The sequence below is a fragment of the Amblyomma americanum genome, chromosome 4 (assembly GCF_052857255.1).
Source record: "Amblyomma americanum isolate KBUSLIRL-KWMA chromosome 4, ASM5285725v1, whole genome shotgun sequence".
In the NCBI taxonomy this organism is placed as follows: domain Eukaryota; kingdom Metazoa; phylum Arthropoda; class Arachnida; order Ixodida; family Ixodidae; genus Amblyomma; species Amblyomma americanum.
In genome coordinates this window covers 51,621,431-51,634,479 of record NC_135500.1, presented here as the reverse complement: position 1 = coordinate 51,634,479, position 13,049 = coordinate 51,621,431, and the positions used below count along the sequence as shown (strand labels likewise).

The following is a 13,049-nucleotide window of genomic DNA, read 5'->3' as shown; positions in this document are numbered from 1 at the left end:
ATGCAGTGGTTTTTTAAATAACAATTTTATGGGTTTTTTTAAAGTATATCAGTTTTGTTTTGTTAACGTTTAAAAAAATGAAATTTTGAGAGGGCCGCTCAGAGGGCCAAACACCATAAACTTAAATATTGTGCACAGAGGAGGCCCAGTATGGAACTGCATACAAGGCGGAAACAGGAAAACAGAATAGTACTGTTCTATGATAATTCAAGTTTCGTTTGCCATAGTGAATAAAATACAAAACTTGGTACCCTATAAAAAACGTTCCGAAAATCTTGATTCGTGCAGAGTATGTGGCGTAGTTGTAGAGGCAATGGAGCGAACTTTTTGAGTGCAGCAGTGTTCATGCAGGCCCCGTGTATGCACAATGCGCGTCCTTGAGAGAACAGGGTTGAGAAACAAAAAATGGAAGCGCTTTTACGGTAAGCATAATAACGATAAGCTGGAGCACCGGTGGCTTAAAGGAAGAGCAGTACACCAAATGTAAAAGCAGGCATATTAGGCATTGCTGTTTGTATTTGAAGAACGACAGAATAAAAGATATTCATTGTCGATTGCTTGAAATCCGAACAATACTGAACCTGCTGCACACACCTCTCTCTTTTTATAGTGACACTTTTGGCACCAATACCTATGTCTGTCCTTGCGAGGCCACGCCAAACCTTGCAGTTGCCTGTCTTACGTTCAGAAATTGGCTGACATGTAAAACGAGCGCATATTAACAGCGTTGTAAAGAGGGCTCAAATCATTCTGGCGTAGCTTGTTTTGGGCATAAGTACGAAATCATGCGTCGAGGCCCATGTGGGGAATTTGTCATACGCACTGGACGTATTGTGAGCCTCTCTCACTTGCTGGTCAGTACGAACTGGCACGAAGATGAGACGGACACTGGAACCAAAATGTTTAGTGGGCAAACTTGTGCCCTGCATCAATGCTCAATCAATTTCGCCAACAACATTATCCTCCCAAAAGGCGTCATCTCAGTGTACGCGCCTCATCTTCAGTGATATCAACGCTACACAATGGCACCTTACCTTCAATGAAGAGATTGACACGAGAGGAAAAAGCAGCCACACTTACCAATTCCGCGATATGAGACAACCTGGAGGGCCAGTCTCCTAGGCCGTATATATTGTGGCCGAAAAGAAGATGACTGATGCTGACTGATATACTTAGTTTCATCCGGAGTTTTCGCATTCTGTCCTAATTTCGCGTAAGAAGATAGAAGGCAGGGTGCTAAGAATTACCGAGTTAGTGCAGCAAATCATTTGTATTTGAAGCCTAATTAATAAAGTTTTGTACAACAACGCCAAAGTTAATGACCCTAAATATCACTGTAACAAGTTGAACAAAACTTTTTGTGGTAATAGAGTCCCTCTCTGTTCTCAGCAACAGCAAGACCATTAATACCTACTTGCAGGTGACAGCACTACAGCGGTTCACCATGTTGCTTGTAAAGAACAGAACAAGCGCACTTTTCGCAGGCGACATGCGCAGCGCTTTCTTTATTTCGTGACTCCCTGCTGGGCTGCCATGAGAGAGCGGACCAGTGCTGGTCGGTTCACTTTGGCGGTGTCCGTCCTTGGCAAGGAGTCCACAAAGAAGACGCCACCGTGGAGGTGCTTGTGGACGGCTAGGTTACCTGCACAAACAGAATCTCTACTGAAGTTTAGCGTTCCTGATTGCACACGTCATTTTTGCACCGCAGAAGGAAGAAACAAGTGACTTCGATCAGGAAGTGTATTCATGCAGTGCTCCGTAACAAGATTCGTATCGGCACCAGTGAAACGAGAATTCGATGACAGGAAGGAAGAGACGTATAGAAGGCGAAACGCTTGTCTTCAACGCACGACCGCCCTCCGCGCCGCTCTAGGCTCCGCGCGCGACATGTACGTAGCTACTCCTTTCGCCGTCAGCAGCGTTGTTCCTGGTGCCGGCTGCTAAACGGAAACTGTGCGGCACGACTATTGGCTTCATTTTTTCCTTGTTTCGCGTCCGAAAGCTCAGGCGCGCAACGTTTCATCGCGTCATGACCATGACAGCGCAGTGACGACTGAAGCAGGTAGCAAAGCCGCGGGAGCTTAACGGGAAATGCTATTAAATTCCATTAGTTTGGCCGCCCATGCTAACACTCGATGTGCCTCGAAACAGGCTTTGTCGCTTGATATCGCGCTGGTAGGCCGGAGCGGCTCAGAGCACGCAGCTCAGGAGTTTTAAACAAGCGTTTGCCTTCTGAGCCTTATTCTTAAGAGTGCAAAATAACTAAAGAACGCACTCGAAGCCCCGGGAGCGCGTCAGGACATTCGGGCGCCAGAAGAAATGAAAACTCATTCTGTTCGCAAGAAGGGCTGCGTTTCCGAGGACAAAAACTGATCCGATAAAATTCAAATTTCATTAGCACCCATGTTTTACAAAAGCGTTCAGCGTTCCGGCTGATGTATTGAAGGTGTCATAAGTAACCTATCTCATTATTTTTCTTAGAGCAAAAAAAAAAACTCACGCTGACTGCGCGTAGCAGCTATATCTAAAACAGAGTCGCTAGCATGTCAATCCAACGCTTTCTTGATAAAAAGCACGAACGCAGCCTCCTCACTGCCCGTATACCCCGTGCGGCGTAGACGGGCGCTGTCGCATTGTGATCTCGTGCTTCAGGTTTCCTAGCAGACGATGCATCCGCGGACGGTTACTATGCATCACGAGGAAAACTTCACTTAAATTAGCGCGTGTTTTTCTGAGACAGAGAATAAGAAAAAGGCTTTCGTTTGAGGGTTGTACAAAGGAAAAAATTGTCAGTAGCTACTTCATCGAGCCGTGTGAAACGAGAATTCGTAGAGGCTGGTAGTCCCAGAGGATAAACTTTGTTCTTCCGCACTCATTCCTTCGCTGCTTCTTGGCAGAAAAGCAGCGGTGACGGAAAATTACCTTGCACTGCTTTTGAGTTTTGTGCCGGTTGAATTACCTTGAATGTCGCAAAGCCAGCGCCTGCTTGTTCCGAAACACACTGAACGCCTAAGAAATTGGCTCCCGGCTGTTCCTAGCAAGCAATTAAGGCTAACGAAGTATTCAAATTAGAATTCTAGCGATGAAATCGCATGCTCTCGCATTCCACGTTGCAAAACTGCTGAGACCTGAAGACACGGCTGTAATTCCTAGCTAAAAATGAAGCGTACATAAGAAACTGTGAGCTGACGTGAGAATAAGTGATATATTTGGCAATCCCAAAAAGATTGTAAACATCCAATAAATATTACGCTCGATATCAAGTATCTCTATTACAACGTGTTTGCGATGTTATTTGAAATTAGAGATGCTGTTTAATTGAGGCACAAAATCACTTTGCCAAGATGTTTGCTTAATCCTTCAAACTTAATTTCAATGGGACAAAGCACACGTAGCATAACACTGCATGAAGAAGTGGTTCAGTATTAAATAACATGCTGCATTAGGTCCGTATGTATGAAATATGATCCACGCCTGTATGAACGCGATGTAGATACTGAGTCAGAGGTGCGTATGTAGCGCACGAAAGAGAGAAACTCTGCACCTGTAAAATCATTCATGCTTATCCTCAGATATACAGAAGTTGTTCGCAGCAAAGCTGCAATATGTCGGTTCAGAAAACCAGCCTGCGAAATTCGCGCACAAAATCTAGCAAATATTATATGCCAATATATCAGCTAGCTTTATGACAGCTATCAAGCAGCAGTGGATATTGTAAATCTTCTCTGTAATGTAACCTGTAGAAAATATGCTGTTCTCAAGATTTACAAAATCATTTACTGCTATATTGAAATGAGCTGCAGCAACAACCCCTCCTTGCAAATGATCCTTGTAGGAGCCTCACTCAGCTCATGTTGGCCTCATCCCTTGTACTCTAGTCCACTCAAACATATTATGAAAAACTAAACGCCATTCTGAACAGCCCTCATTTAGTCAACACGGTTGCAAGAATTTTGTCTCATTGCTCTCAATGCAAGCAATAAAAACCTTTAACTCAATAATTCCTTCTATAGTAGATGGCATCATCATCGAAATCATGATCCTGACTGCGCCATGTGCAGGGCAAGGGCCTGTCCCATATCTCTCCAATCAACCATCCCCTGTGGCAGCTGTGACACAGCCTATCCTCGCAAACTTGTTAATCGTATCCACCTACCTACATTTCTGTCTTGCCCTGCTACGCTTGCCTTCTTTTGAGATCTAGTCCGTTACCTTTAACGCGAATCGGTTATCTTGCCTTCGCATTACATGCCCTGCCCAAGCCCATTTGTAGTTCCTGATTTCGACTAGGAGGTCATTATCCCGCGGTTGTTTCCTCACACACTCTACCCTCTTTATCTCTTAATGCTACACCTGTTACTTAACTTTCCATAGCTCACTGCGTTGCCCTTAAGTGGCACCCTTTTGGGGTTGATGTGCATCAGGCATCTCTTGGCTGTCTCGTCTTTTGACTTTATATCTCTGAAAATACCTACGGTAGCGACACTGAACATACATTCCGGCTGTGCCAAAAACACTGCATATTGTGTGACGCAATTATTTCTGATTTTATCTGCATTGCTTTAATGAATCATTTGTGAAGTTTGACTTGTGGTGGTACAATTACAAATTATTATTTTTTCCGCGAAATGGTCATCCTGTTGTTCACTCACATATTGCACTTTTCTGTAGCTGAGAAACTGATAATTACAACGTATAGTTTTCAAATATAAATATTTTAGCTGCACTGTAATCAATGCCCTTTTTTGTGTATGTGTAGCGATGCAGTCACTAGTAACGGCTCGCTGAGCCTAGGTGTAATAGAAGTGTATAATATAAAAATCCAATATCCGCCGCGCACTTAAACACGCCAATATCGCCTGAAACGTTCACAAGCAGTGCCGAATCGCCACAGTTCGAGGTCATCAAAGCCATTCCATTGGAATTCATTCTGTCGAATTCTTCCCGTTCCCAGCCATGACCTCATTGAGCGTAACTGCACTCTCCGCGGGCCTGTACGACTAATCTCGGAGATTTATTTATCGCATTATAGGCTCATGTCGTCGACCCTTCAATACCGATTACTTCTAGTATTCAAGCGCAACAAAGGTAGTACACAGAATAGGAGGCCCTCAAAAAGAATCCCAGGCCAATGCAAGAACCATTTAACGCAATCGCGTCATACCCTTAAAGGGGAGTCTGTGTCTTCTCCAGTTTTTATTTCCGCTGAAACAAAACTGTAAAACAAACAGTGCCGCCATGACATCTGTATAATGCATAAGCTCGACTTGCCGCAAAATATCGTTATTATCAGCACGAGCTTCAAACTCTAAGCCCCCCGCCCTCTGTTTTGCAGAGCCCCTGCCGGAATGCTCGTGGTGTTCCTAGTTGGTGGGTGCCACCGGGGCACTCAGAGAACTCACGTTGAACAATGTCTTTGATGCTCTCGGAGAGCTGCTGGCCGTTGCGCCTGCTGCCCTCTTCCGTGAGCACGACGGCTGCCGTTGGCGCCTCGCCCAACTGGCCATGCGGTAGACCCACCACGCACACTTCGGCGATTTCGGCTGCGTGTTCCCGAAGCAGCAGCTCTTCCAGTTCGCCGGGAACAACCTGATTGTCCATGCACTTGATCATCTGCTTGAGTCGTTCGACGATGTAGAAACGCCCGTCTTCGTCGTAGTAGCCAGCATCACCTGCAAGAACCGTTCCAGTAAACAAGGAGGTGGTGGGTTAGAGGTGTCATTTATATTCACTTCTAGAGGTTTGAGGGCCTTTGTCTAGTGCGTGGCCGGAAAATGTGGGTACAGAGACGAAGGGCGATGAAGAACAAGGATGACTCGTACAGCTCCCGCATCGCTTGGTGTTGGTATCATAAGCTTAAGCAATTACCGTCACACTGCCGTTCCCGTATGAGCAACAAAGTGTCATCCACGCTTAATAGCTTGTCTTAAAAAACAAAGTACAGTACCTCTACCAAGGTAAGTCGACAATACAATTCTTTGCCTTTCCTGGTGCGTCAGTCTCCATATATGTCTGTGCTAGTGGCGTAAGGAACTTTGGCGGAGCGGCCCAGCCTTGTGGCTGCCCATTCGTGATGCCAAGAACAGGATTGAAGTGTGTGATGTGATTTCGATGCCAAAGGTACAGCACATCTTCAGAGCTGAGGAACGCTACGTTGAGGTGTGTCCTTTACGTGCTGGAAGAATAACTGAAAATGATCTTGCTGTGTGGGTCGAAACGAGAGAAAAATGTTCTACAGATACACTTATTGCTTGCATGTGGCAATGCGAACGCATTACTGTCCCTGCATGCATTGGCGCCCACCAATCCACACACACAAACACGCGTATGGCATCGCCCGGGGCACTATACGACGAGCGGTTGCATCCCAATTATTTTACGAAACTTGTTTTACAGTGAAGCTGTGTACCTCTACCAACCAAGGAAATTTTCGTGTCATTGGCGTCTTCAGCAAAAAACGCCAGGATAAAAATGGAATGCTACTCCGATTAGAAAGGTACCTAACTGCATAGCAATTGTGTCATACTGATCACAAAGCAGTCATAATGTAAAAAAAAACAAAAAGCACAGAAATAAAAAACATATACATTCAAAAATAAAAGAACGTTTTAAATATACAAATGAAAAGTGAAACTTTAATAAAAGTGAGAAATTGTAAGCCTCTTTTGAAAACAGGCTGACAGCACATAGCTCTGTACTCGTTTCCATTTAGAAAAACCAAACAAGCATCAAAACCACAAGATGGATGATAAGGCGTGTGTGAACAATGGGAACACTGTTTCACCAATGCAACTCAAGCAACCGCCATTCATGGTTTATGCATTGATTTAACCTTAGCAAAGAATAAATCTACAGTTAGAACTGAAAATCTCATTGTATGTCATACTGATGATCCGGAGTTCTAAGGTTCGAACCCGACCGCGGCGGCTGCGTTTTTATGGAGGAAAAACGCTAAGGCACCCGTGTGCCGTGCGATGTCAGTGCCCGTTAAAGATCCCCAGGTGGTCGAAATTATCCCAGAGCGCTCCACTACGGCACCTCTTTCTTCCTTTCTTCTTTCACTCCCTCCTTTCCCCTTCCCTTATGGCGCGGTTAAGGTGTCCAATGATATACGAGACAGATACTGCGCCATTTCCTTTCCCCCCCCAAAATTAATATTATTATATCATACTGATCATAAAGCAGCCGTTAATGTTGCTCTGAAATAATAAAGGGTAATATAAGCACATTTCACTTGTTGTAGAGCCATGTGCGTGAATTTTCAAGTGACGTCGCAATGGGTAATTGGGTGTCATTTTACTGCTTCCCTGTCCAACCACCTTGACTGCGTGGATTGGAGCCGCAATTTTTTTTATAGCGCAGCTCTTAAAATCACCCTTCGTGAGTGGAGCCGTATGCCCGCCGTTGGTGTAAACGAGCTGAATTGTAAAATATAAATAAAAACAAACCTCGCCACCAAAAAGATTCTAACCGAAGGCGCCGCGAACAGATCAGCTTAACTCTTCACTGTGTAAAAGCACTAGGCTACCGCCTCTTTTTTTTCGCGGCATTGTATTTACTACATGAGATAATGTATGTAGAGAAAGGGGATATATAAAGATTATTCACAAAGCACTCAGCTAGTGACTGCATTGCACCAGCTTGACAGAAAACAACACAGGTAAAAGGGTGGCAAAGATAGACGCCGCATCAACAACGAAAACATGTCCAATAGAGAGTACCTTTCATAATAAATATCCCTGAGTTGGAACATAATTTCACTGAAATGGGTTCTGGCTGAAACATCAAGATACGCGTTGTGGTCAAGCATGCACGTATTCTACAGGCTATGAGGTCCAATGAAGAAAAAAATTTTGACTCCAATCCACGCTTTGAAGGTGTTTGGACAGCGAAGTTGTAAATCGACACCCAATTACCAATTGCGACTTCAATTGAAAACTCACACACGTGGCGTAACAAAGAGTAAATTCAGAGACAAGTGAAATATACTTATATTACCCTTTATTACTTCGCAGCGACATTCACGACTGCTTTCTGATCAGTATGGTATACACTGAGATTTTCAGTAATAACTGTAGAGATATTCTTTGCTAAGGTTAAATCAATGCATGAAGTATGAATGGTGGCAGCTTGAGTTGCATTGGCGAAACGGTGTTCCCATTGTTAATACGTGCCTTATCCTCCATCATGTGGTTTTGATGCTTGTATTCTGTATTTTGCTTAATGAAAACCAGTACTGAGCTTCATGCTCTATGCCTGTTTTGAAAGGAGATTTAACATATATATATATATATATATATATATATATATATATATATATATATATATATATATATATATATATATATATATATATATATATTGTAACGGGGGGTTTGTTACGAGGTACTGGGGCGACGGGAACGGCAACGGCAGCAGTCTGGGATCAGATCGGCAAAAGACACACAAGCGTAGCGCTGGCAAAAACTCTCGAGAACACTGTCACCTCGTCTTCGTCTTTTCAAATCATCAGACGCATCTTCTTCTTTAGCCTTACAATCACCCCGGGGACAAGAGGAGCCATCCTGGCGACTTAGGATGATGGCAAGACGGCGGGATCGTAGTAGGGCTTGAGGCGCTGGACATGAACGGTCTCCCGTCCTCGGCGGCGGAGATCAGGAGACGGCGTGAGGGGTTCCACGATATAATTAACCGGAGAGGTGCGCTCCAGCACACGGTAGGGACCATGGTACTTCGCAAGAAATTTTGAGGAGAGACCGGGAGTTCCTGAAGGGATCCAGAGCCACACAAGTGCACCAGAAGTGTAGTTCGGTGGGGTTTGGTCTTGGTCGAGGCGGGAGCGCTGGCGATGCTGGGTGTCAGTGGTGAGTGACCGGGCAATTTGGCGGCAGGCTTCGGCGTGTTGCGCGGCGTCGGAAACAGGCCGATATTCGGATTCATCAGGGCGGTAAGGGAGGATAGTGTCGATAGTAGCAGAGGGTTGGCGGCCGTAAAGTAGGAAGAAAGGAGAGAATCCGGTGGTAGACTGCGTAGCGGTATTGTACGCATAAGTAACGTACGGAAGGACGAGATCCCAATTCGTGTGGTCAGAAGCGACGTACTTGGAGAGCATGTCTCCGAGTGTGCGGTTAAATCGCTCAGTGAGGCCATTGGTCTGCGGATGATAGGCGGTGGTAGTTCGGTGAATCGTGTTGCACTCTTTGAGAAGCGCCTTCACCACCTCAGATAAGAACACGCGGCCTCGGTCACTGAGCAGTTCACGAGGTGCACCGTGGCGAAGGATGAATCGGTGCAAAATGAAGGAGGCGACGTCCGTCGCTGTGGCAGCCGGAAGGGCAGCAGTTTCGGCATATCGTGTAAGGTGATCCACCGCTACTATAGCCCAACGGTTGCCGTCTGCAGTGTATGGAAGCGGACCGTATAAATCAATGCCAACGCGGTCGAACGGGCGTGGAGGGCATGGTAACGGCTGCAGCTCAGCAGCAGAACGATGGGGAGGTGTCTTGCGACGTTGGCAGGGAATGCATGCGCGCACGTACTTCATGATAAAGGTGTACATTCCGCGCCAGTAGTAGCGCAGCCGTATGCGGGTGTAGGTCTTGAAAACGCCCGCGTGACCGCTGTGGGGGGCAGCATCGAAGTATGCGCATATCTCCGAGCGTAAGTGACGTGGAATAACGAGCAGCCACTTGCGACCTTCGGAGTTGTAGTTACGGCGATAAAGTAGGGTGTCACGGATCGCAAAATGGGCAGCTTGGCGGCGGAGCGCACGTGACGGTGAAGCAGCCGTCGGGTTGGAGAGAAAGTCGAGAAGGGAAGCGATCCAGGGATCCATGCGTTGCGCTGAAGGCATGTCGCTGAGGCGAAGCAAGGGCAGAGAAGCGTCGGAGGTGGAAAGGCTGGCGATCTCGGCTGGAAGGGGGCAGCGTGACAGTGCATCGGCGTCTTGATGCTTGCGGCTGGTGCGATACACGACGCGCGGATATCATATTCTTGCAAGCGAAGGGCCCACCTAGCGAGGCGGCCGGAGGGGTCTTTCAGGTTGCAAAGCCAACAGAGCGCATGGTGGTCGGTCACAACGTCAAAAGGGCGCCCATAAATGTACGGTCGAAACTTCGCGAGGGCCCATACAATCGCCAAACACTCTTTTTCAGTTACGGAGTAGTTGCGTTCTGCTGGTGTGAGTGTGCGGCTAGCATAAGCAACGACGTATTCGTCAAAGCCAGGTTTTCGTTGGGCGAGGACAGCGCCGAGGCCAACACCGCTGGCGTCCGTGTGAACTTCGGTAGGAGCGGCCGAGTCGAAATTGCGCAGAATGGGCGGCGCCGTGAGGAGACGGCGCAAGGTGGTGTATGCGTCGTCGCACGCTGGAGACCACAGTGATCAATCCGCACTTCCAGACAGCAGTTGAGTCAAAGGCGCAGCAATGGACGCAAAGTTGCGAATAAACCGGCGGAAATATGAGCACAAACCCAGGAAGCTGCGCAGGTCTTTGATGGAGGTAGGTTTGGGAAAGTCAACCACAGCACGAAGTTTCGCTGGGTCGGGACTGACGCCCTGCTTAGAGACAACATGACCTAAGATGGTTAATTGACGAGCGGCAAAACGGCATTTTTTTAAGTTCAGCTGCAGGCCGGCGTCAGAGAGGCAGGTCAAGACGTGCTTCAAACGGGAGAGGTGGGTGTCAAAGTCCGGGGAAAAGACCACAATGTCGTCGAGGTAGCAAAGGCATGTCTTCCACTTAAGTCCGCGCAAAATGGTGTCCATCATCCTCTCAAAAGTCGCGGGGGCGTTACAAAGCCCGAAGGGCATCACCGTAAATTCATACAAGCCATCCGGTGTCACAAAGGCGGTTTTGGGGCGATCGGCTTCTTTCATAGGAACTTGCCAGTACCCGGAACGCAAATCAAGAGATGAAAACAGTTCGGCCCCTTGCAAAGAGTCCAGAGCGTCGTCTATGCGCGGGAGGGGATAGACATCTTTGCGCGTAATCTTATTAAGGCGGCGGTAATCTACACAGAAGCGTATGGAGCCATCCTTCTTTTTGACGAGCACCACAGGCGACGCCCATGGGCTGCTTGAGGGCTGAATGACGCCGCTCTGGAGCATCTTGTCGACTTGGTCTTCAATAACTTGGCGCTCGGCGACAGACACACGATAGGGACGTTGTCGCAGCGGTGCGTGGTCACCTGTGTCGATGGCATGGGTGACAGTAGAAGTTTGGCCCAAGGAACTTTGATGTAAGTCAAATGATGAGCGAAACTGATTAAGTAAAGTGAGAAGCTGTGCCCTTTGCGGCGCTGGAAGGTTGTCGTCGATGGAGCGAAGGAATGCTTCGGTTGAGGAGGGATCGGGCGCAGCAGTAGGTGGGCTGAGTGCGGCTATGGAGAGGTGCGGCGCGTCGTCCGTCTCTTCGCGGATGAGCAGAGACGCGAATGGTTGTACCGTGCCGAGACATTCACCTAGGCGCAAGGCGTTGGGGAACGAGAATGGGTTAGACACGAACAGTACGGAGAGGCCAGCGGATATAGTCAGTACAGCGTATGGCAGAGGCAGACACTTGCGGTGCAGAAAGATAGGGGACGGAGTGAAGAGGACAGTGTCGTCGCGAAGAGGGCCGCAAGAGAGGGGTACGAGGACTGAAGAGCAGGGAGGCAGGTCAATGTCTTCGGCAACTAGGGCCTTAACACAGGCACCAGGAGGGGCAGTGTCCAAGACAGCTTCGGGCAGGTGAGAGAACTCGACTTCAGCTCGAGCACAATCGATGATAGCAGCATGGCGCGATAGGAAATCCCAGCCCAGGATAACAGCATAAGAACAGCAGGGCAGTACGACGAATTCGACGGCATAAATGGTCCCCTGGATTACAACGCGAGCGGTACACGCTGCTGACGGCTGGATGTTCTGAGCGCTGGCGGTGCGCAGTGAGAGTCCAGCAATTGGCGTCCTTACTTTTCTTAAAGAACTACACAGCTTTGCGTCCATGACGGAAACGGCAGCACCAGTGTCGACAAGCGCCATGACAGAAACGCCATCGACGGAAATTTCAATGAGGTTAGCGGCTGACGGATGAGGCCTTTCGAAGTTCGTTGTGGACGCAGTTCTCGCCTCAGGAACTGCGGCGCCTAGTTTTCCTCCTGGTTAGCGGTGGGGCGACGTCGCATAGGCGAAATAGACCGGCGTCGTGGAGAAGAGGGCCGGCGGCTGGAGAGGGTAGAACGGTCCGGCGAGGAAGTACGACTTTGCGGCGGCGCAGCTGGTACAGAGTACTGACTCGGTGGGGGCCAGTACCCAGGAGCTTGGGGAGGAATTTCCGCGTCCGGGAGACGACGGCGGCAATGCCGAGCTACATGACCTGGGAGACCACAAAAGAAGCAAATCGGCCGATTGTCCGTTGTGCGCCAGGAATCGCTGACCCTTGGTGTAGGTCGTCGGTAAGCCACTGGCCCTCGCAAATGCGCCGGAGGCGCACTATAGATTGGCGGCTGCGGTCTTGCTACGACATCGGCATATGTCACTGGAGCCGCGACAGGAGGCGGTCTCGCGACGGCTTCGGCATATGTGAGCGGAGCCGCCACAGGTTGTGGTCTGGCGACAACGTCAGCGTATGTCAGTGGAACCGTGACAGGTGGTGACGGATGAGCCGGTGGAAGAGCCTCAGCAACTTGCTCTTGAATTGTATGTCGGAGCGCTGGAGTCAGATATGATGGTCGGTCGTGAGCGCTCGGCAGAAAGGAAAGTTGACGTGCCACTTCTTCCCGCACAAAGTCTTCAATCTGCTGTAGCAGCGAGGGGTCAGGAGCAGGCGTGAGCCCAGCGAGCGACTCAACCTGCTGTGGCCGCTGGCGTGTCAGAATCCGCTGCTTGCGCAACTGCTCAAAGCTTTGACACAGCGTGACGACTTCAGCCACGGTACGCAAGTCGCGCGCTAGAAGCATCTGAAAAGCGTCGTCATCGATGCCTTTCAAGATGTGTTGGATCTTGTCGGCTTCCGACATAAGAGCGTTGACCCGCTTGCACAAGTCGACGACATCTTCAATGTAGCTAGT

At 48.4% G+C, this 13,049-nt stretch overlaps 1 protein-coding gene across 2 annotated transcripts in view; it reads right to left on the bottom strand.

Annotated features, from left to right (window-relative positions):
* Positions 1-1,460: 1,460 nt before the first annotated feature.
* The window catches only part of LOC144127947 (putative 4-coumarate--CoA ligase 1), a 160,479-nt gene continuing 148,890 nt past the window's right edge, over positions 1,461-13,049 (bottom strand). Inside the window, exons 8-9 of one of the 2 annotated variants that reach the window (XM_077660963.1) lie at positions 5,403-5,672; positions 1,461-1,642 (exon numbers count right to left, since the gene is read on the bottom strand). In XM_077660963.1, the coding sequence (XP_077517089.1) occupies positions 1,506-1,642; positions 5,403-5,672 (407 nt within the window). In that variant the 3' untranslated portion in view covers positions 1,461-1,505. The remainder of the gene's footprint in view (positions 1,643-5,402; positions 5,673-13,049) is intronic. The other variant, XM_077660962.1, reaches the window with a different exon arrangement.